This window comes from Taudactylus pleione, unplaced genomic scaffold (genome assembly GCF_031769625.1).
Source record: "Taudactylus pleione unplaced genomic scaffold, aTauple2 ptg000225l, whole genome shotgun sequence".
In the NCBI taxonomy this organism is placed as follows: Eukaryota; Metazoa; Chordata; class Amphibia; order Anura; family Myobatrachidae; genus Taudactylus; species Taudactylus pleione.
The window spans coordinates 14,061,627-14,085,940 of NW_028284627.1; the positions used below are offsets into that span (position 1 = coordinate 14,061,627).

The window sequence follows — 24,314 nt, forward strand, 5'->3', positions numbered from 1 at the left end:
GGGCCCTAATTTCGTAAAGGAGAATGCTAATTCTGAAACAAACATACATTAAATATAAGCAAATTTTATTATTGAGTCATATTTTTTGATCTTTGCCTAAATCAAAGTGTGTGTATTGGTGTACTTTAGTGAATGTAGTCCTAAATGTAAATGATCTATTTTTTTTGTAAGTTTAAAATAATTTAAACAAGTAAACACATATATAAATATTTTGTTTTTTTTACTATTCTAAGCAAGTTTATAACTTGGGCAACACAAACAGTATAATGGTTAGCGTTACTGCCTCACAGCACTGAGGTCGTGGGTTCAATTCCCACCACGGCCCTAACTGTGTGGAGTGTGTTTCCTCCCACACTCCAAAAAATATACTGGTAGGTTAATTGGCTCCCAGCAAAAATTATCCCTAGTGTGTATGTGTGAGCCTGTGTTAGGGAATACAGAATGTAAGCTCCACTGGGGTTAGGGTTAACCGCAGTGGAATATTTGTCCATTCACTGATGTGAATGGACAAATATTCTCTGTAAAGCGCTGCGGAATATGTGTTCGCTATATAAATAATTGGTAATAAATAATAAATAACTCACACTTGCAGTCAATTTGAAGTAAAACCACTAGAGGGAGCTACCGAGTTATATAAAAATCATGACCCTCTAAGACAGCGGTGACCAACCCATTTTTGGTCCAAGACTCACATTGGGAAATAGACTCACATTGGGAAATAGGTTTAATTTAGAAGTTGTTGCACTAAAGCCTAACTTTTATTAATAATGTATAATATGTAAAGTTTACTACAGGAATACAGAAACTGCTTTGCAGTTATACCATTCGGCTAAGAAATGTAAAAAGTCCAAAATGGAGGCAGAAAGGTATGCACCACTATTATACCGTATTGGGTACGGGATGCTGGCACTCGAGATCCTGGCGGTCAGAATCATGATGCTGGCATCCCGACAGGGTTAGGATTCCGACACTTATCGATCAGTATCCTAATCCTCTCCCTATCTCTAACCCTCCCTCCCTGGTGCCTAAACCTAACCCCCCCCTCCTAGTGCCTAGACCAGGTGTTGGGAACCTTCTTTCTGCCGAGGGCCATTTTGATATATATAACATTATTTGCGGGCCTGGTGCAGGCCACGCCTCCTCCGTGTGACGTCACAAGGGCGGGGCCACAATCGCCGTTAACTACAGCAATGCCCAGAGCATCCTGAGGATGCTCCGGGGAGCTGTAAGGGCAGCGGTGTGACTGTCTGAAGCATCTTAAGGACACTCCAGGCGGCAGTGCTGCATAGACTCTGGCTGGAGGGTGCCATTCTAGGCAACCTGCTAGCCAGATGAGGCTAGCAGAAAAAAGCTCAAAGGGCCACAGCAAATGATTCCGAGGGCCTTATACGGCCCCCGGGCCTGACGTTCCCCATCCCTGGCCTAGACCTAACCTCCCCCCGACACACCCTAAACCTAACCCCCCCTTAGTGCTTAACCCTAAACCTCCCTCTCCCCATCACTCCAGTACTTACTGCCGGGATGCCGGCACTGGGATTCTGACAGGTATCGGGATTCCGGGACCGGCAACCCGACTGTCAGGATTTTGACTGGATCCCATTATACCACATTCCTCTTAATTACTTCCGTAAAGTAACACATACTCCCTCCATAACCCCTGTAGTGGCTCATTCCAACCTTCAGCTGTGCACTTACCCATCCCCCTCGTCTCTGTAATAACACCCTCGACAACCCTCTCTGTGTATCCACCTATCACCTTTAAGGTAAAACCTCTCCTCATCACATCTTTAGTAACAGTCTCCCCCATGTATAACTCATTCCCACACCATCATCCCTCTTCTCTGTAAAGCCGGGTACACATTAGGTGATATATTGGACGATTTTCCATATTTCGACGCATCAAATAATCCACATCGTCCAGTGTGTACGGTCTATTGCGCGCTCCCAATGCGTCATTCGTCTCACTTTCAGATTGGCCTGGTGTAAACAATCTGCCGGTTATATCGTCCAGTCGCATATGCCGTTGCTGGGTACACACATCGTCTAGTGTGTACCCAGCTTAACACCATACTTGCCTACTGCTGTAAAAGCATTTCTGGGAGTTTGTGATCGCAACACCTGTGAGCGCTGCGATAAAGTGGACGTGTACTGCTTAGCCTGGGCATTGTTGCTTAGTAAGATCTACTTGTTGACGAAAAGCCACAGATACTTTTCAGGGCTTGTTCATGTATTGTGTTCTACTTACATGCAGTTCCATATAAGTGGCCAGGAGAAACCTTATTTGAAATGCATGTAGCCATAGGTCTCATTGTGCCTTATAATCAATGCAGAGAAATGACACTGATGAACCCATTTGTATATGTGTATTTTTTCCCCCCAAGTATATAAAAGCTACATAATGTGGGTAAGGTGCAATCAGGGAGATAGCTAGACTCTTTAGGGTGATTCCTACTATTTCAGGGAGTCTCCAGGACATTCAGTGAGATGAGAGTTGGAAAATAGGGTTAACACCCTCCACTACCTAATTAGTAACACTCTTCATCAATTTAGCAGCAGCACTCGCCCCATCACCTCTGTAGTAACACACACACTACATCACTGCTTTAGTAACACATCGCCTATCACCTCCATATAAACAGCCCTTCTCCACTCCCCTCTGTAATATTATATACCCTCACCACATCTGTAGTAACACATTCCCCTATCACCCCTGTAGTAACACCTCCCTGTCATCACCTCTGCGGAAACACATGCCCCATTACCCCTGTAGTAATACACAAACACCAGTGGCTTCCCTGGGATTACCTGCTGCCTGTGGCCCATCATCCGCACTACCCCTGTGCCCTGTGCATACAACTCCTCTCTGGGCTTAACACTACCAGTGACTGATTTTTTTTTGTCTCTCAATGTTTTTTTTGCCATTTACTATCCTGTCATTGCTCCATCTAATAGTCTTTAGCCGTCTACTGTCTCATCCTTTTATCTCCTGTTCTACTACCATTCATGCTTATTATTATTACCCCTTGCTCCCCCTTCTCCATCCTCTACTCTGTTATGTCCTTTTCTCCATCCTATCCTACACCAACCAATCCCCCTCATCATTCCTGTCCAACCCTCCTTCTATTACGAGTTTCCAACATGGACTGGTAATTCCACTGTCCCACCTCCTTCTAAACTCAGGGGCAGGGTCATCTACCCCATTTTCTCCTGTTTCTCCACTTTCCATCCTTCTTGTATTCCTTGTTACATCAGATGCCGAATACTTTTTCTGTGATTTGGTCAGAATTTGCAGTCATTGATTTCTATTTAAACATTTTTTAAATTTTCATGAAAGTCATTATGGGGAATGAGTCTGTATGACTTTATATTTGGTCATGCATTGCATCCATGTACTCTTTATTCTGCTAACAGTTTCCTAATCTGTCATATCTGTATTACTCTCTAAGCCGTGGCAGAGTTTACCTAGGGGCTGCAAGGCTGCAGTCCCCAGTAAAATCCACCATCTACAGTAACCATTAGCAGTGGTAGCAAGTTCCCATGGGAAGCGCTCCCTGCTAATCACATGATGGACAGGCAGTCCTAGGGGGAGGTGTTGTCCCACCATGGGACTGCCAGTCTGGACTAAGACAGCAGAGAGCGCTTCCCATTGGAAGCCACATCCCTGCTATTGCGGCAGCCTTACCCGACTTCTAGGGGCTGCAGCTCATGCAGTGCCTAGATGCCAGCCAAGTTCACGATCCCCTAGCCAGCAAAGACAGAAGCCACCTCTGGTGATGAAATACACACAATTGTTTATGCTTTTCACAGGCCTTGTTTTTTAGTGTGTACATGAGCTCTAAAAGTCACTTACGAATCTCAAAAGTATAAAACTATAGCACAAATAAACTTGTGACGTCTCACACCTAAATTTGCTTACATTTGTGTATAGTTTTGTTGAGAATTAGTTTTCTGCATCATGGAAATTCTAGTCCAGGGTAATGTATTGCTTCTGCATACTGAATAACTAGACCATTACTTAGAACATACAGTACATGCCTTTACCAATTTCGGGGACTCCTATGCAGAAGCAATAAAGGAAAAAAACTGCGCTCTGATATTTATGTTGGGACATAGGAATAACACATCAATATATTAAAAGAAAACACAAAAACACATATACAGACACAATAAATAAATGTGAAAAATTAGTCAGCCTGCTAGAAGCTCATGAAAAGTATATAGCAAACAGGAAATTAACAAGCATGCAAATATAGGAGTTGATCAGGCTCCCAGATCTAGAACATGCTCTCCTGTGATAATGGCTACATTTGCTATATACTTTTCATGAGCTTCTAGCAGGCTGACTAATTTTTCACATTTATTTATTGTGTCTGTATATGTGTTTTTGTGTTTTCTTTTAATATATTGATGTGTTGTTCCTATGTCCCAACATAAATATCAGAGCGCAGTTTTTTTCTCTTCTATTGTTTATGCTTGTGAGGTTGGCAATCACCTCTTTTAACACTGCTGCACTGATATTTGAATCACTGGCTCATTAGTGCTGAGGTGTTTCTTGTGAACTCCTATGCAGAAGAGCAGTAAATGGGACATGTCCCCCTACTTTCTGATGCGTGGAATAGAGGTCTCAAATCGTCACAAGTTTATTTGGGATTCACCTGCGTAATTGGGAGTTGGGAGCTATTCATCAAGATACAAAGGTGTTATCATTTAACTATCATTCCAGCCAGACATTATCATGAGATTTATTTGTATCACAGGCTAACATTTCTGCTATGTTCTATAGAATACTAGCTTGTGACACCTTATTAGTATTATCAGCCAGAGCCAGTGCATGGTTTATATTTACCTACAATAGGTCACTGCAGTGGTAACTAATGTTTTGTAGCATTACAAAATGAGTTATCACTGCAATTCATCAAAGGTTCACCTTACTGCGGTCATTAGGCCCCCTAGCATAAGGCACCAGCGGTAGGCTTTGTAGCTGTCACCATTCAAAACATATACTGCTCATGCACAGGACAGACAGCACGTGTATGCACAGTAATAATTTCCCGGGTCTCCATACTGGGCATGCACGATCGATCAGGCCCAGTGAAAATGTTACCGGAGAGTGTGGTACTATGCATTGCATGCGCACAGTACTTTCCAAGCCGACCTCTTATGGCCACCGCAAGCTGAGCAAACAACATGCTGAGATGTTTACTGCAAAAACTGCAACAAGACTAGGTTATCACAGTTGTGTAATTGGACCACACACTGCGCTCCCCGTAACATCCTATGGGACCACAGTAACCTGATGGGACCATAGGAGGAATCTCTGATTTCTCAGTGGTAACCCATATCATAAAGTGATTAAAACAGTTGTAACCCCGTTTTCAGCAGAAAAAAGGTGACATGACTGATTAGTAACTATACCCCTATCTATGTGCAGCACGAAGGATAGTACATGAGGACACATTTGTACTTTTGGGAGAATATTAAGGATCAGAGATTCTACTTATGAAAATTAATAAATAATATGAACATAGCCTGGTTTTATGGGGTTCAGTATATTATGTCCACATTCAACATGCCGACATTCATTAGGTCAACATGAAAATGTGCACCTTGTGGTTATGTCGAAATTGAACATATCGACATGGTCAGAATGTCAGTGTCTTTTTAATGTGAGCTTGATGCGAACCCTAATGCAAATGTCATACATTTTTACTATATCGACATATGAACCACAGGCTTTTTTCTGGTGTTGACATGGTGACTCCATCCCTTATTATGACATCTGTAATTTAAACTTTATTTTTACAAGCTGAACTTTGAATTGACATTTTTGCTTTTGAGCGTCACCATCTCCTCTTCCAATCCGGCAAATGGTACCATAGATTGTCTGTCTGCAGGAGGGCTCTTTCCAAGGTGGAAAGTGAGAGTCTCCTTGTTACAGTATTTCAAGTGATTACACATATTTTACAGTTATACAATGATCTCTAGACTGCACCCAAATCTATGACTTTTCCTCCCCTTTTCAGTCAGATTAATGGTTCCCTAATGGATGATCTTGCGAGATACAACGCCTATGACTCAGGTTCCCAGCGTAATAAAGGACGGAGGACACTGCAGAGATTTGTCTCTGAAAAGGTTGTGAAATAATGTACATCTCCCATACATTTTACATATGTACCAAAGACTTGTGCTGTAGTCTCCTTCTTACATACCGTAGATGGTGGAATGGTTCCGCCTTGACATAGGGTGTCTCAAGGGATGCCGGGAAAACAGCTCCTTCAGCACCTTTAAAAACAAAAAACAAAATTGTTATGACAGACAATAGAGGTTTCCAATCCTTATACTTTTTTATACACACGCTTTAATCACTGGCCGAGACCTAGCAGGAGATAAAGTGGAGAGAGATAAAGTACCAACCAATCAGCTTCTGTTATTTTACTGTATACCTGCCAACTTTTGTGTCCCCTCCAGGTCAGCCTAGAGGTGGGCTGTGCAGGGGGGTGTCGATGTGTCATCGTGACCCAACCCACCTACTATACAGTACCGAGATCACAGGCATGGTATAGTGGGAGGAGGGGCTACAGTGACGCGATTCAGCGCGAATTGCATCATCTGCTCCCTCGTACCATCCACTTGTGCTCTGTAAGGGGGGTTCCGAGTGGCTGGCAGGGTGTGGGGTGCAGGCAGCTAGATGGGGTGCAGGAGACTTAGCCTCTTTTCCGGGCATTTAGGAGAGACATCCGATTTATAAATAAAATGGAGTGTCCCCTCTTGAAGATCTTTACCCGGACCCCTGGTCGCGGTGGGTGTGGTGGGGTAATGTGTACAAATTAGAAATAATATTGTTCTGTACAGTGGGACTATAGCTCCCAGCAAGCCTGCCCTGTGGCACTTGTAAAACCACAAGTGCTAGTACACCGCTGGCACCTGTACCCCCACTGTAAAGAAAATCTAAAAAAAAAACCCACACACACTCACTCATGCAGATCTGTGCAGAACTTCCGCAGAACACGCTGCTCACATGCACTTCTATTCATTTTTTCTATTCTGCTCCGTGTTCTATCGTGTACTTAAACTTGATTCTTAGTAAATCTCTGAGTTGTATTTCTGTCTATGGAAAGTACTTGACTTTTTTTGTGTGTTTTGCTGTCTATTTCTGTGCTGAATCATGTTTTTGAACTTGTTTTGCCTTAGTAAATATCCAATTTGGGAAAACTTGTACTGAAATGCAATCTCGGCCAGACATAATTCTTAGTAAATATACCCCCTAGAGTTAACTAGGCAGCAGAAGTATCCTAGCAACATATTTCCTCCAGCGACACAACCTATTGGCTCTGCAGAAAAGCAGAACTATCCTTTGAGCAGACACTGGGTTTACTGACTAATACCTCCCATCTACTTTAAGCTGAGTGACAGCTATATTTACAGGGTTTGCAATCTTTTGCATGGACGGGAAAAAGATACCCACTGGGTACAAATCATACAGCAGCATTATATATATATATATATATATATATATATGTATGTATCTCTATGCTCAAATATGTTCTTAATCACTTAAGGTGCGTACACACGGGACGATTCGCTCCATGAACGAAATCGTCCTGTGTGTCCCCGGCAGAGGTGTGCTCAGTGTCGTTGATGACACTCAACAGAAACACTGAACGAAATCAAGAACGATTTAGTTCAGTGCTGGCCACCCTCCCTCATCCCCGAACATGTTCAACCTGTCAGGTTGGACGGGAGGTTCGGGCGATGAACAATAACTACCAACTACAAACAGGAGCGCGCATTGGTAGTTATCGTTAATCGTTTTGGGGCAGAAACTGAAAGATTTTTTGGACGACTTAACGATATCATTATCGTTCAGTCGTCCAAAAAATCGCTGCATGTGTACGCACCTTAACTGTATATATAAAAAGCACCAATTATCCTAACATGAATTACTTAGGGTAGTGTATATACAATTTTGCGTCCCATTATTCTTCTATTCAACTACAAATGGAGCCCCAATTTATGCAATTCGTCTATTGTCTCTGGAAGGTTTTGTTAATATATGTATTTTCTGATTAATTCCAGGGTGTTAATTAGTTTAATGGTGCATACACATGGGACGATCGTCAAAGATAACGATATCATTGAACGATCTCCCGGGTGTGCTGTATGATCGATATCGATCATCCAGCTCACCACCAACAATGGCCCTATAGTAACCTGGTCGATATCGACCAGGTTGGACTGCATGCACGGTCGATGGACGATATCTTTATCTTACATACATGCCCGCGCATCGCAAGTCGTTCGTGGGTTGAAGGCACCGAAAAATGCACGATATGAACTATAACGATATAATTCACATTTGTTCTAATCTTTAGGCAGTTATTTAGCTTTAATTCATGACTGCATTACTTAAAGTTGTCCTGGCTTAAAGATCATAAAACCTGGCAGCCCAAGTGAAAACTAGCAACCCCAGTATCTTGTAATAGAGCAGAGCGGAGACGTGCTAGAAGCGAATACAAGGCGGAAGCTCCATCACTTATTCCATGCTCTTTCATGAATAATAAGTATCTTATTTAGGAACAGAGGGCCTGATTCAGAGCCGGACGCTCTGACCAGAGCGCTCGCTCTGAATCAGGGCCCTCCTACCTAAAATTGGAGCGGCCTTTTGGACGCTCGCATAGCTGTGGGTTACCACCCACAGCTTATGCGAGCGTCTATGATGATGGTCGCGATGGTCAAGACCATCGCGACCATCGAGCTTGCGACGAGACCCTGTGGTAGGGTCTCGGTGACCGCAAGCCCTGGAGTGATTTTGGCTCTATCAGAGCCAAAATCACTCCCACTGACATCACTTGTGATGTCAGTGGGGCCGGACCCAGACGGTAGGCGTTCCCATGGGAATGCCTCCATCTGGCAGCCACGCCCCGACACGCCCACCAAAGGGGGCGTGCTGTCAATCACCATCGACAGCACGCCCCCTTTGGTGAGAGACCCATAACGACGGCTACCCCGTCGTTATTCGGGTCTCGTGCATGCGCACGACGGAGCTCCCTCCATCGTGCGCATGTGCACTAGGGCACCATCGACCCGCTTGCGAGCGCTCAGCGCTCTCGAGCGGGTCTGAATCAGGCCCAGAGTTAGTAGTGAACGCAATTGCGATTATGGACACACATCGATCGATTTGTCTGTCATCCCGCATGCGTATAAGCCGCACTGCACGTGCGCAGATATCGTACTGTGAGAACGCATGTGCAGAGGAATTCATCGCAAAGTAAGTGACAGACTATCAGCGTTTGGGGGTGGTGGCGGAGGGGGTAGTCAGAAGAACGCAGGCGAGTCTGTACATTTGAACGCTGTTTCATGGTCATGCATAAATTAGTGACTGCGATTGCTTACGCAGCATGAGAGCTCCCTGCGTGTGAGGAGACTTGCAGTGTCTGCGGCTGCTCAGACCTTTTGGAAATGCTGCATGACTGCCCGATGTGCGTCGATGGACATTGGATGCATATGAGAAAGCGTCTTTATGCCGGCTGAGCTTTGGCAAGCATTAGCATTTTCGCAGCTGTGATCACTGCTGAATCAGGCCCTTAATGACAGTGCATAGAAACCAAAAGGACAGGGGTGGCCCAAAGCATCAATCTCGATTGACCGGTCGGCCGTGAACACTCGACCAATAGATTGTGGAGGACACCCAGCAGCAGCCAATAAGAATCAAGCTGATTCTTATTGGCTTGCTGCGCTGAAGCAGCCGTGGCTATCCCTGTCAGATGTCATGTGTGGCAGCAATAGCAAATAAGAATCAGGCAGATTCTTATTGGCTGAAATCTGTTCTGCCGTCCATGGCTGTCTGGTCAGGAGAGTCATTTTGCTCTGCTCAGCAGCCTGCGCTGGCCCCTCCCCCTAAACCAGTGGCATAATTATGTCACTTCTAGAGGCCGGGGCCGCTGGGTGTGGTATGATTGGTCGACAGTCTGAAGGTCGATGTAGACATGTATATAGATCGATATGGTTCAATGGTCAACACATTCAAAAGGTCAACATTTAACATGTCAACATAAATATAAAAAACATTTTTTTTTTAATTATAACCAAACCCTAAACCTAACCCTAAAAATCACCCCCACCCCCCCACAAAAAAATAAATAAATCACGTTGACAGTTTTTTGTTGAAATGATAAACGTCCTTTTAAATCGACCATTTAGCCATGTCGCCATAAATACATGTCTTCATATTGCTGGTCGAACCAATGACCATGTCGACAGTCTGTACATTGACATTTAGAATGTCGACCGGATATCGGGCCATGGCTCAAGTAAGTAGAGTACTGCCCGGAGTGTCCAAGGCTGCCTGTCTGGACCGTGCCTTGGCTCTGCCGCAGTGCTAGTGGCTGCAGAATGCCGTTCCAGGCACCCAGCATGCCAAGTGCAGGTGCCGTGGGGCTGCGACTGTGTTATCCACAGGGCCCTGCGCCTAGTTACAGTCCTGCCAGGGGGTACATGAACTCCTACTTTATTCCAGTGGGTATTCACATGTACTTCTTATCTGTACTAGGGGGTATGATGCATCCCTTCTCTGTACCAGGTGGTATGCACATGCAATGCTACCAGGAGACCCCCCCTGCTCTTACATCAGCATGGGTTTATTAGCAACAGCCTAGTCCTGGAATAGATGGGGGCATGCTGGCTGTATCCCATCATGTGCTGCTGGGATGGATGGCTGGGATGGATGGCAGACCTTCCAGTGCTTCATGAGAGAGTTGGGAGCTGCTGCTGACTATCAACAAGGCCTGGTTGCAATCATCTGGGTAACCTGTCTTGATGTATGTGTCCTGGGTGTTGAGGTATCACCCTGTTGTCTGTTTGGCTCAGAGTCCTAAAAAGTATACCTCCCAACTGTCCCAATTTTGTCGGGAGTCCCCTTGTCGCAATTGGTAGATCGCAAAAGATTTTTGGCATTTAGAGTATATCACCAAGTCCGAAAGTCTGGCCACCCCAGACATTAGCTTTCATTTACGAAAGACCGGCTATTATTTGTTTATCCTTTCCCCAGTGTCTGTCCTAAATTGTTTATAATATATATATATATATATATAAAATGAAAAGTAAATAAAACCTGATGAGAATATTTTGTATATCTTTTTACAATGTGATGAAAATAAAATAGTTAAAACAAATGCTAATATTTCCTTTTTTAATATTCAATTTACTATATAATTACAGAAATGAAAATCAAGTATCGTCAATCCAATTATCTACATACATCATTGGCTATTTGCCATAATAGGGTATTGAATTCTAGATCTGCTGAGGTCTGTTAATGGCTGCTGGAAGCAGTTGCTTCGTAGGACATCTATTTGAGCTTGGTTATAGTGTTTTTCCTTTATACAATTGTATATATTGAAGAGTCAACCCAATCTTAACACTACGTATTTCTTATTGGATTAATTGTCTATATTACTGTTACTGTATGATGGAATATGTTGCAATATTAATTGATTAAAAAAATACTCGGCTGTGTTAAACTCAGATGTTCTACAGCTGTATTCTCACAGAACCTTTTGGTTGCTAATAGGGAGCAGAGGGCCTGATTCAGAGCCGCTCGTAAGCGGCTGCTCGTTCGCTCCGAGCGATGTTCGCACATCTGCGTATGCGTACGGGTCGTAATGCGCATGCGCCAACCAGTCAGTGCGGTTGGAAATCGTGTGTTCGCAAAATAGCGAGTGCCTGCTAATTTGAGTGACAGGATGAGGCGTTTGTGGCTGGTAACAGGGGAAGGTGCTTGAAAACGGGGAGTGGAGATCCGAACACAGGCGTGCAAACGGTCAAAACGGGCGTTTTAAAAGTGTGCATAATTAACAAAGCAGCGTCATCGGCCACGTAACTTGGTTGTCTCTTAGCCTGAACTGTTCGCATGACTGCGGTAGGAAAATCCAACCACAAGCACTGCGAGCAGTTCAGACGCCTTTCGATGTACTCGATTAATCTAATAAATAGCGGAGATGAAGTATGATGCGAACGGCCAGGGGGCGTCTTTACAAAATAGCGAGCGCATATTTCGTTCGCTCGCTCAGACATAGAGGCGTCAACAGACCGTAAAGAGCAAGCGCTCTATTAAAATATCCGGCCCCTTTTTCTGAATGAGCAAGCGCAAATAGCGTCCGGCTCTGAATCAGGCCCAGAGTTCCCTTTTGAATTATTTTGGTATAAACAGAATGTATCTGTTTTTCCTTTATAAATCACATATACTCAGTTGTAAACAGGGATGGACTGGGGCTCCAGATCAGCAATGGCATTCCCCCGGGACTCACGCTCTCACAAAAGGGGCATGGTTAAGTCTCACTGGGGCAGCCACGAGTCATGGGGGCCTGGCCTCGCGGCACGCCCCTGTCTTTTAGTATCCTGGCCGAGCAGAGAGCCGTGAGGCGGAGCTGCTCGGCCAGGTTACAAGAAAGGACCGGCCCATCAGGCAATCAGCCCTTCTGGCATTTGCCAGAAGTGCCAGATGGCCAGTCTGCCCTGGTTGTAAATAGAGTTAGACAGGTTAGACTTAAATATTAGGTGGCATTTTGTCATTCGTTGTCCCCATTATGGTTGATATCAGTCATAAAATACAGGGCCAGGTCTTTAATTAGTCAGCATATATTTTTTTCATCACCGTAAGAAAATCTCTATGAATTGAGTAGGTATGTCTGGGTGTCATCACAATGGTACATTATATACCAAGACATTTTAGAAGTGTAGACTTGTTCCAGAGAGAATCTTTATCATTTCAGGACCTGAGTGTCTGTTCCTAGCATCCGTGATTGAGTATCTTACTCCCACCATGGAAAAGAAAAGTCTATCTGATAGATATGAACTGGTGAGCTGATATTATCTGTATTCAGTGGTCATATGCTATTCTTTGGCTCCAAAGGGGCTGGAATCACCAGTCATTCACATATACACTCATACAGTGTCATTGCTGTAGCGATATGTAGCTGTGTCTCCTAATATAATGCTGCAATTATAGTCAATTAGCTGAAGTAGTTTGAACGAAGCACCTGGCTGTTATACCTAAACTGACCAGTCCTTATATGAATGGCCTGAGCTTAGAAATGATCAGTGTAACAATGGCACGGTAACAGCCAAATGTGTGACTGACTTGTGATTCCGGCCCATGTAAGATTCTCTCTGGACACAAGCCTACACTTCCTAAATTGTAATACTGTAATACTATTTGGACAACAAGGCATTACCGGTTCCAGTTCATTACACTATCGTAGAGATTTTTCCAATGTAATGAAAAAAATACATGCTGATTGTTCAATGACGTCACCCTGTATGTTATAACTAGTAGGCGCAGTCAACACACGAAGGGGACAACGAACGACAATATGAAACCTAATATTTGTCTGTCCAGTCTAAAATGTATATATAACTGATTATTTATAAGGATAGAAGTAGATACAGATTGTCTATACTAAATATTTCTGAATGGAACTTTTCTCTCTATAAGCAACTATGGATACCCTCTATCAGAATAATCCTGTAGAACAACAAAGATTAATACATCAGAGCATTTTTTTGTAAATAATTAGTATTGCAACATATCTAGTCATAACAGTGCTACAGACATTTAATCCAATAAAATAATAAACACCTAGGGGTAAATTTACTAAAGTGAGAGTTTTTAGAAGTGATGTTGCCCATAGCAACCAATCAGATTCTACCTAACATTTAACTAGCACCTCCTAGAAGATAATAGCTAGAATCTGATTGGTTGTTATGGGCAACATCACTTTTAAAACTCACTTCTAATAACTCTCACTTTAGTAAATTTACCCCCTAGTGTTGAGATTGAGATGACACTTCATGTAACCCCCCACCAATATATACAACTTGTATAATGGTAAAAAACACTATAACCAAGCTCAAATAGACTTCCTACGAGGCAACTGCTTCCAGCAGCCATTATAGACACCGGCAGCTTGCAAGCCATATCTAGAACTCAATACCCTATTATGACAAATAGCCAGTCATATAAATAATTGGATTCATGATTCTTGATTTCCATTTCTGGAATAAAACAGGAAATGGTTATTCTATTAATATTCAATCAGCATTTGTTTCAAGAATGTATTTTCATCCTATTTATAAAAGTTATGATATAGCCCAGAGGTTCCCAAACTTTTTTGAATCATGGCGCCCTAGAGTATCAGAAATGTTTTCACGGCACCCCTAAGTTTAAGCTTGTTATTGACAAATTCAGAAAAAAAAGTAGTAAAGTGAAGTGAATTGTGCTGATCTATCATCCTTAGGTACAGTTATGTGATGGGGACAGGTTTGCACTCCTGTTTGTCCACATATTTACATACATTAACCATAAATAATTTGATTTGGTGCTGGACCACCAACCTGGGGTACCCCTGCAAGTGTCCTGAGGCACCCCTTGGTGCCACGTCACACAGTTTGGGAAACACTGATCAACTTTTCTTTACTTTCACTTTATGCTTTACCTCATATTATATATATATATATATATATATATATATATATATATAAGCATGAAGGTGCAGCACTCCCCTCTCAATAAATCAAGCAGAGACCAAAGGATCAATAGAACGTTTCAGTACTTTTAGTACTATCTTCAACCATATATATAGATAATATATATATATATATATAAATATAATCTCCTACTTCTAAGGAGATTATTAGATATTTTATCCAAGAAACAAAAGTGAAGTTTTAGCTATTTATTTACAAGTCACTAATATACAGTAACAATACAACAATACACCTTTATGTGTAAACATGTGAGTGCCTAATTTTGGGAATACTTACATTCATCATCTTTTTATTTCTTTATTTCCTAAATAGAGCTAGAAAAAATTGTCTCCGTCATTTGATTAAATGCTGTAGGTAATGGCACATTTATGCACACTGCACCATGCTATTACATAAACCAGCAAATGTACTAAGCTTCTTCACCTCACCACTTTGTTTTATGTTCTACTTATTCCTCTCGCTTGCTGGCCTCCCCTGTATTAATGCTTACACTTGATTTTAAAACCTGCCTCCATAGTGTATCGGCTTTTCCAAATCCTCATCTTCTCAACTTGGCTGATTGACAGAGTGAAGGGAATTTATTACCCTAATATTGTGATGAAATTGGAAATTTCTATACACAGATGATAAGAATCACATGCGGTGCTGCTGCGTTTCAGTAAGATGGACTTGTGTCTCAGCTTAACCTCATTGACTTTGAGATAACAGTAATTGTATAGAAGATAAATTGTCATTGCCTTGTATTGGATTGTTTACACTATACAAGTGTCTAGTGTTTCCATTCTTTGCCACAGATTGGAAATCCGTTGGGGCATGACTCCCCCATCTGCTCCATTTACTACTTAACACTTTCCTCATCAGTGAGGTCAAAGCAATGCCAAGGACCACGCGTAGAGACGGAACTGTCTCTAGAGACAGAGCTGTAGGGAGCTGGAACTGGCGCCAGAGCATGTAGTCACTTTTGGGGAATATAGACTTTTTCTAAATCTTTCTGCTGGTAATCAATAAATGATGGGTTCAAAGAATTTAATGTAATCAAATTCAGTTTTTCCTCAATGATCCAACTTGTACAGGAGCAAGTAAAAGGCTTACATTCCACCCTTTCTACCTGTTGCATTTGTCTTCCTACTTTGTAATGACTACAATCATTCATTCCTATTACTGCTGGTCACACTCATGCTATCTCTCATAATGCTTAATATGCAATCCTTATATAAATAAGATGGTCAGAGATGTGGGCAGGGTTGGACTGGCCCACAGGGGTACAAGGGAAGTCCCCAGTAGGCCCCACTGCCTGAGGGCTCACCCCCTCTTTTAGGTGTCAGGTTCCAGACCTAAAATTATACATTGTTACTCTATTAGATGGTCAGTTACCTGGTGGAGTAGTACCACTGATCAACATGGGTGCTTGGTTCCTTTCTATTAAAACTACACCAAGATTTGACTATTGGTTAGCCAAGTGTCTGTTGTGGTTGGCCACACCCCTTAAGCATGGGCCCCTATCACTGCATTCCCCTGGTGGGCCCGACACTGGATATGGGGTGTAACTTACTAATAACATGGGCTTTTACGGTTACTGATTTTGTGATACTGAAGTGCAATGAAGTACCTGAATCTTGTTTTTCTCCTACCAGATATGGTCTAAGGGCACTTTTGAGGTTGAAGTCCCAGCACAATATAATTCTAAGCGCCATTCTATGCTTGGACATATAATATACAGTAGGTCAACTTGCCTTATGTATATTCTCTTCTAGTTTCCATGTAACAGTGTCCATTGTTGTGTTTTATCTCTGTAGAACAATGCGGACCAGTTATAAAGATTATTATCCTGGATGTGGCTCACGGTTTGGATATATAGGAAATTAGGACAGCAGACTTCATTCATTGGGAAAAGGTTACCTGTTACGCATGGAATATTTGTGGTACTCTGAACTGGAACATATTGGCTAATAACAGATAATGAAGAAAAAGGTCATCTCAGGTGTGTTTAATGGAGCAGTTCCTAGAATGGCTGCATGAACAGTATTGTCTTGAATCATAATTTGCTCTTTGTAAGGAGCTGGAAGTCATCTCCATCAGGGGTAGTCAGTATATGGCATCCCAGCTGCTGTGAAACTAAACATCCCAGCATTCACTGCCATAGTTTTACTCTCAGGGCATGCTGGGATGTGTAATTCCACAGCAGCTAGAGTGTCACAGGTTGCCTACCTTTGAGTTATCCCATTTAGATCAGCAATGGTTAATTTATTATTAATAATAATAATAATAATAATCAATTGAAAGAATAAACTTCTAATAAACTTTGCAGAGGTTTGTATATTCTAAAGACGGAATCAGTATGATTTACCGCCGGACCCATGCCCAGCGGTTGGAATCCCGACAGCGGCATCCCGGCAGAGGAGGAAATCCCAATCGTCAAAGGTAAGTATATACTAACCTATTTCTACCCCCTAACCCTAACCCTCCCTAAGGGATGCCTAACCCTAACCTTCCCCCCCAGTGCCTAAACCTAACCCCTTCCCCGCCGCCTAAACCCAAGTCCCCCAGGGGGGTGCCTAACCCTAAGTCCCCCCCGGGGGTGCCTAACGCTAACCCCCCCATCCTCTAGCCTAAACCTAACCTCCCGGGGGGTGCCTATCCCCAAGTCCCCCCGGGAACCCTAAACCTAAGCCTCCCCCCCGCAGCTATCCGCACCCGGTGTCCCTTTGATAGGGATGCCGGGCACCGGGCTCCCAGGGTGTCTAATGACGAGAAGCAATCGGGAAGCCGACTGCCTAAATACCGGCTGCCGCTTCCCGACTGTCATATCCCGGCAGGGGTGAAATGCCGGGCGTCTAGATGTAGACGCTCGCATTTCCCCGACGCCGGGAGACCGGCGCCCGGCATCCCGATCGTAGTGATGCCGGGCGCCACGAGCGGACAGCCGCGGGGGGGGTTAGGTATAGGGCTCCCGGGGGGGACTTAGGGTTAGGCACCCCCCCGGGAGGGTTAGGGTTAGGCTAGGGGGAGGGAGGGTTAGGGTTAGGCACCCCCCCGGGGGACTTCGGTTTAGGCAGCGGGGAAGGGGGTGGTTAGGGTTAGGCACTTACAGGGGGGATTAGGGTTAGGCACTTGGGGGGGAAGTTAGGGTTAGGCACCCCTAAGGAGGGTTAGGGTTAGGGGGGTTAGGTTAGGTTAGTAGATACTTACCTATCCATGATCGGGATTTCCAGCGCTGTCGGGCTTCCGCTGCTTCTAACTCTGCTCTTGTCGGGCTGCCATGCGGCCGGCGGTATTTCATACCCATTCCCTAATGACAGGCATTGGCATATCGATGCCTGTCTTTAGTCCCCTGCCGGGATATGACAGTCGGGAAGCCGGCAGTCGGGATTAGGTCCGCCGGCTTCCCGACTGCATACCCTAAAGACAGTGCAATTATAATCATAACAGTAGCATTATACTGTACGAGTGGCTTGTTATTAAAAGGCATACACAAAGGCATAAAAAAAGAAAATACAGAATTTGAAATATAGACGTTTCGTTACTAAAGGTTTGCTAAAATTGTACAAAAAAACCCTTTGTCTTGTGCCACAGTATTGGATACAGTGTTGTGCCATGTTATAGGCTGATCACAATTTGCGAGCTATATCAAAACATGCCTATATGAGATATGCAAGAAAATAGCACTTTCAATTGTGCAAAATTCACACAAATATTTGCATAAAATTAGCATAATATTAGGGGTAAAGTAGCATAATATTAGGGGAAAAGTAACATAATATTAGATTGAAAGTAGCAGAGCTTGAAGACTCGTCAACATTGCTGTCTAAGCAGAAAACTAATGCGGCTAAATGTGGATAATGATGTTGTCATGCTGTACACTGCTATTTGTCATGTACAGTCAGGTCCATAAATATTGGGACATTGACAGAATTTTCATATTTTGGCCTCTATTCACCACCACAATGACTTTGAAATGAAACAAACAAGATGTGATTTAACTGCAGACTTTCAGATTTAATTTGAGGGTAATTACATCCAAATCAGGTGAACGGTGTAGGAATTACAATGGTTTCTATATGTGCCTCCCACTTTTTAAGGGGCCAAAAGTAATGGGACAAACTAAACAATCCTAAATCTAACTTTCACTTTTTAATACTTTGTTGCAAATCCTTTGCAGGCAATTACAGCCTGAAGTCTGGAACGCATAGACATCACCAGACGCTGGGTTTCATCCCTGGTGATGCTCTGCCAGGCCTCTACTGCAAATGTCTTCAGTTCCTGCTTATTCTTGGGGCATTTTCCCTTCAGTTTTGTCTTCATCAAGTGAAATGCATGCTCAATCGGTCAGGGGATTGACTTGGCCATAGCATAACATTCCACTTTTTAGCCTTAAAAAACTCTTTGGTTGCTTTTGCAGTATGCTTCGGGTCATTGTCCATCTGCACTGTGAAGCGCCGTCCAATGAGTTCTTAAGCATTTGACTGAATATGAGCTTATAATATTGCCCGAAACACTTCAGAATTCACATCATCAATAAATACAAGGGAACCAGTTCCATTGGCAGCCATACATGCCCACGCCATGACACTACCACCACCATGCTTCAATGATGAGGTGGTATGTTTTGGATCATGAGCAGTTCCTTTCCTTCTCCATACTCTTCTCTTCCCATCACTCTGGTACAAGTTGATCTTTGTCTCATCTGTCCATAGGATGTTGTTCCAGAACTGTAATGGCTCTTTTAGATGTTGTTTGGCAAACTCTAATCTGGTCTTCCTGCTTTTGTGGCTCACCAATGGTTTACATCTTGTGGTGAACCCTCTAAATTCACTCTTGTGAAGTCTTCTTTTGGTTGTTGACTTTGATACATATACATCTACCTCCTGGAGAGTATTCTTGATTTGGCCAACTGTTGTGAAGGGATTTTTCTTCACCAGGGAAATAATTCTTTTGTCATCCACCACAGTTGTTTTCCGTGGTCTTCCGGGTCTTTTGGTGTTGCTGAGCTCTCTGATGCGTTCTTTCTTTTTAAGAATGTTCCAAACAGTTGATTTGGCCACACCTAATGTTTTTGCTATCTCTCTGATGGGTTTGTTTTGATTTTTCAGCCTAATGATGGCTTGCTTCACTGATAGTGACAGCTCTTTGGATCTCATATTGAGAGTCGACAGCAACTGATTCCAAATGCAAATGTCACACCTAGAATCAACTCCAGACGTTTTACCTGCTTAATTGATAATGAAATACCGAGGGAATAGCCCACACCTGTCCATGAAATAGCTTTTGAGTTGATAGTCCCATTACTTTTGGCCCCTTAAAAAGTGGGAGGCACATATAGAAACTGTTGTAATTCCTATACCGTCCACCTGATTTGGATGTAATTACCCTCAAATTAAATCTGAAAGTCTGCAGTTAAAGCACATCTTGTTTGTTTCATTTCAAAGCCATTGTGGTGGTGAATAGAGGCCAAAATATGAAAATTCTGTCAATGTCCCAATATTTATGCACCTGACTGTATGTCATAGATCACTGTATTATATGTATGACATGAATTTTCTACCTTTAGTTGCTTTGTCAGTCTTCTGTATAGACAGCAATGTTGATTAGTCTTCACACTCTTTGCCAATTTTCCCCTATTATGCTACTTTTATGCAAATAATTGTGTGAGTTTTGTGCAATGGAAAGCGCCATCTTATGTACAGATGTGTCCTCATACATCTAGCCTCCTTGCTCGTTACACAGCCCTTCTATTGACCCGGTAGTGCGGAGTGTCTTTTTGTGTGACTTTTTACCTTCAAATGCATCCTATTAGCACAGCGATGTGAATAGCTAGCACAAGCAGCTTCTGTTGATTAAAATGATATGCAGCATGCCCATGTTCTCTGTGCGTCTGCGGGTGTATCTGCAGGCGAAACGCTACGTTACAGTGTTAGTCCCTGACACTGTAACGTAGCATTTTGCATGCAGATACACCCGCAGACGCTAGGAGAACACAGGCATGCTGCATATCATTTTAATCAGCAGAAGCTGCTTGTGTTATCTATTAGCATCACTTTAAGACGCATTTGAATGTAAAAAGTTGCACGAAAGACGCTCGGCGCTACCAAGGCACATAGAGCTCCCACTTTGTGTGGCACGACTTGTAGCGCATGAAGGATAGATGTATGTGGACACATCTGTATAGTGCAGTAGTGACGGCAGTGCAAAAAATACTGTACACTCGCAAAACATTAGTGCGAGATCTGGCGCCATTCTGTATCATGCTGAGAGCAAAGTTGAGTAAGGACACATCTGTAGGATTTACAATTGTCTGACTATGTGCCTGTGTCTATACTATGTCAGGATGGATAGATCATGTCAATGGAAGGTTCGCTGCTTATGAATCAATTTGCGGTGATGAGAATGGAGAAGAGAGAGAGGACAGAGCTGGGTTATGCCTACTGCAGAATAATGGTTCATCTGCCAGTGGGTTTTGGCTCTAAAAGAGCTTGTTGGGAAATATGATCACCAACAGTGTTAATTGACTGTTTTCTGGGAGGGAGGAGAAACCTCAGACATTTCTGTGCTAAAAAAAAAGAGGCTTTAGCCTACTCAGCCCTATTAATAATATGGCCCTGAATAGATTGCAACTTATAACAATAGATGTGAGTGTTGCACCAGGAGTCCAAAATAGTACCAAAAAATACACTTACAGTATGTCCAATGCTAAATCAGACTATTACTGTGTATACTTTTAATATTATTAATCCAAAAAGTAATATTAGGTCCTATGTACACACAATTTCACTTTGCTTTGCATACTTTTCGCCATTGTCTACTGCAGGGTTTCCCAAACTCAGGCCCTGATTCAGAGCCGGACGCTCTGAATGAGCGCTCGCTCTGAATCAGGGCGTTTTTGTTTTTTGTTTTTGGAGCGACCTCCTGGCCGCTCGCATAGCTGTAGGTGACCACCCACAGCTATTGCGAGCGGCCAGGATGATAGTCGCGATGGTCTTGACCATCGCGACTATCGGGCTTGCGACGAGACCCTTGTGGTAGGGTCTTGTGGCCGCAAGCCCCAGAGAGCTTCTGGCTCTAATAGAGCCAGAAGCTCTCCCACTGACATCACTGGTGATGTCAGTGGGGCCGCCCACAAACGGCAGGCGTTCGCATGGGAATGCCTCCATTTGTGAAGCCACCCACACGCCACGCCTCCAAAACGGTGCGGGCTGTCGATCAAAATCAACAGCCGTCCCCTTTTGGTTCGAGACCCGGAGCAACCGAGCGCCCGTCGCTAGCCGGATCTCGCACATGCGCACGTCGGAGCTGGCTCCGGCATGCGCATGTGCAGTGGCCTAACATTGACCCGCTCGCGAGCGGGTCTGAATCAGGCCCTCAGTCCACAAGGGACTATACCAGTCAAGATTTTAAGGATATCCATGCTTGTGCATAGACAGTCAAACTGATTGAGGTATTAAGTTACCTGTGCTTAAGCATGGATTTCTTTAAAAATGGATGGACTGGGGCTATAATACAGCCCTTGCATCCCTGTTGCGAGCATGCACAGGAAAAGGGGCCTGGTCAAGTCTCACTGGTACGTGCCGCAAGTTACGGGGTGTGGACTTGCGACAAGTCTCAGTTTAAGCTTGCCGGTTAAGCAGAGCACTAGGAGGCGGAACTACTCGGCCAGGCATATACGTGGCCAGCCCGGCCCATCTGTCCATCAGCCCTTGTGGCATTTGCCAGATGGCCAGCCTGGATGTGCCTTAAAATCTGTACTATTAGGGTGCCTTTGAGAACAAACTTTGGGAATCAGTGGTCTACAGTGTTCTAAAATATTCAGACGTGTCAATGCTTAATACAAGCTAGAAGAAGGAAGTTGTATGCAGCCCTGAAAGCTACTTTTCCCGTGTTTGGGCATTATTTTGCAAGTAGTACCTAGAAATGTTTGCATCTGGCAACATCAGAGCTTCATCTATTACTTCAGTAAGAACTAAATGAGGGCATTTCTGACATACCTAGACTATATCTGCCTAAAACAGACTATTTAGTCCTGTTACACACTGCATTTACTATTTACTCTCTCCTTTAAGCATCTTTTCAGCCACGAGTGCTCTAATTATAAATATGAGAGGACTATAGTATACGCACACTAACCTTTCCCTTCTCCTCCAAAAATGCCAAAGGATGCCAAGTTGTTGCAACATTCTGCACTGCTCTAATGCTCCTTTAAGTTCTGGGCCACTTGCTGTTCAGTGCCATCGTCCACAGCTGCGCAGAAACCGCTCCACTGATGCATGTGCAGTATGTTCAGAGTTTTGGTCGACGTTCCCTGTTGCCATAAACTGAGATCATGCCTAGCAATCAGTGCTAGGTGATTGCATCCAGTGTCCCAAAATGTGCATACAGATGTGTCCAGCTACATCTTTGCCGATCACGCTACAAATGTGTGCACCCATCACGCCAATGCTTTACCTGCAGCAGCATACGCTATGGTACGATATGGCACGCACTTCGATCACACCATGCAATCCTATGGAGCCGCAGGTGTGAACGCAGTGTACGTATCCACTCGTATAGTAACTCGCTCTTGAACACAATAGGCTTCCTTTGACTACTCCTCTGTCTGCTGCTACTTGTGTATTCTTGTGAACCAACCTGGTTCTCAATACCTGAACTTTTAACTGCTGTTACTTTGTGGATTTCTTTGTATTGACGCGGCTCTTTTTACTTAGACTTGTCTGTAGTCTTATCCACAACTGCTCAAACCTGACAATCAGTGTATCAGAGCTTGGATTTGCATGTAGACCTGCTATATGTCATCCTTGCCTCCTCCATAGAGGTAAGCAACACACCCTTTGTTTAATTACATATTGTGGTTGCTCACTACCTGTTACTAACTATAATGGGGTGTCTTTGCTATTGGGGTCCAATCTGAAATGTTGGGTATTAGAATCACAAAAGTACATGTGACTGGTATAAACATAACAATGTCACTGCAGGGTCACCTTTCAGGCAATGTCATTATGTATCATATAAATCAGAGATCTCACCAACTGGAAGTGTCAGCTAATAATAATACAAACATAGGTGCAGCATCTAATAGTAACGTCCAATAATAACCCTAATTCACCTGCTTCTAGTGCTCTATTAAAGCAAGGGACAAAGGGCCTGATTCAGAGCCACTTGCTAGATGCGATCGCTCGCATGATGTGTATGCAAATTGTGTAGACAGTTCTATCACACAGCAATCCATTAGCACGCCCAGTATTTCTTAGAGAGCGATCACATAGTGTATGCAGACACCCACCACCCTGTTTTAAGACGCCCACTTGTGCACGTCATGTTCAGGAAGTGTATGCAACTATCGGTACATCGGATTCTATCGCAGTGCTTGAGGTTGACCATACCCTGCCGCAAACACTTCAGTGTAAAAACAAGCCAGGTGACGTGTACTATGATGCTGTCTTTTGATTTTGCACACCTCTAAAACGTTGTTGAGATGCTCAGGCACGCCTGTGTTTGCACCTCCACTCCTCCGTTTTAAATGGCCAGCCCCTGTTACCACCTACAATCAGCTTCTCCTGTCACTCACTCTGCTGGGCTGTCTATGTGCAGCGAGCTAATGCATTGTGAACTTTCGCTAAAGGTATGCGCACCGCGATGCATACACACTGCATACCATCGGCAGCAGCGATAAGTGTGATACAATTGTTGGCCCCAAAGCAAAAGAATAATAAAACAGAAGCTGACTAAACTATAGTGGCGTATTCTGCTAATCACTAAAATGCCACCAATACATTTATTAA

At 43.5% G+C, this 24,314-nt stretch overlaps 1 protein-coding gene across 3 annotated transcripts in view; it reads right to left on the reverse strand.

Annotated features, from left to right (window-relative positions):
* Positions 1-24,314, reverse strand: part of SGCD (sarcoglycan delta) — a 314,160-nt gene that overhangs the window by 11,346 nt on the left and 278,500 nt on the right. For all 3 annotated transcript variants that reach the window (XM_088478958.1, XM_088478959.1, XM_088478957.1), the window contains exon 6: positions 6,210-6,282. In XM_088478958.1, coding sequence (XP_088335084.1) covers positions 6,210-6,282 — 73 coding nt within the window. The remainder of the gene's footprint in view (positions 1-6,209; positions 6,283-24,314) is intronic.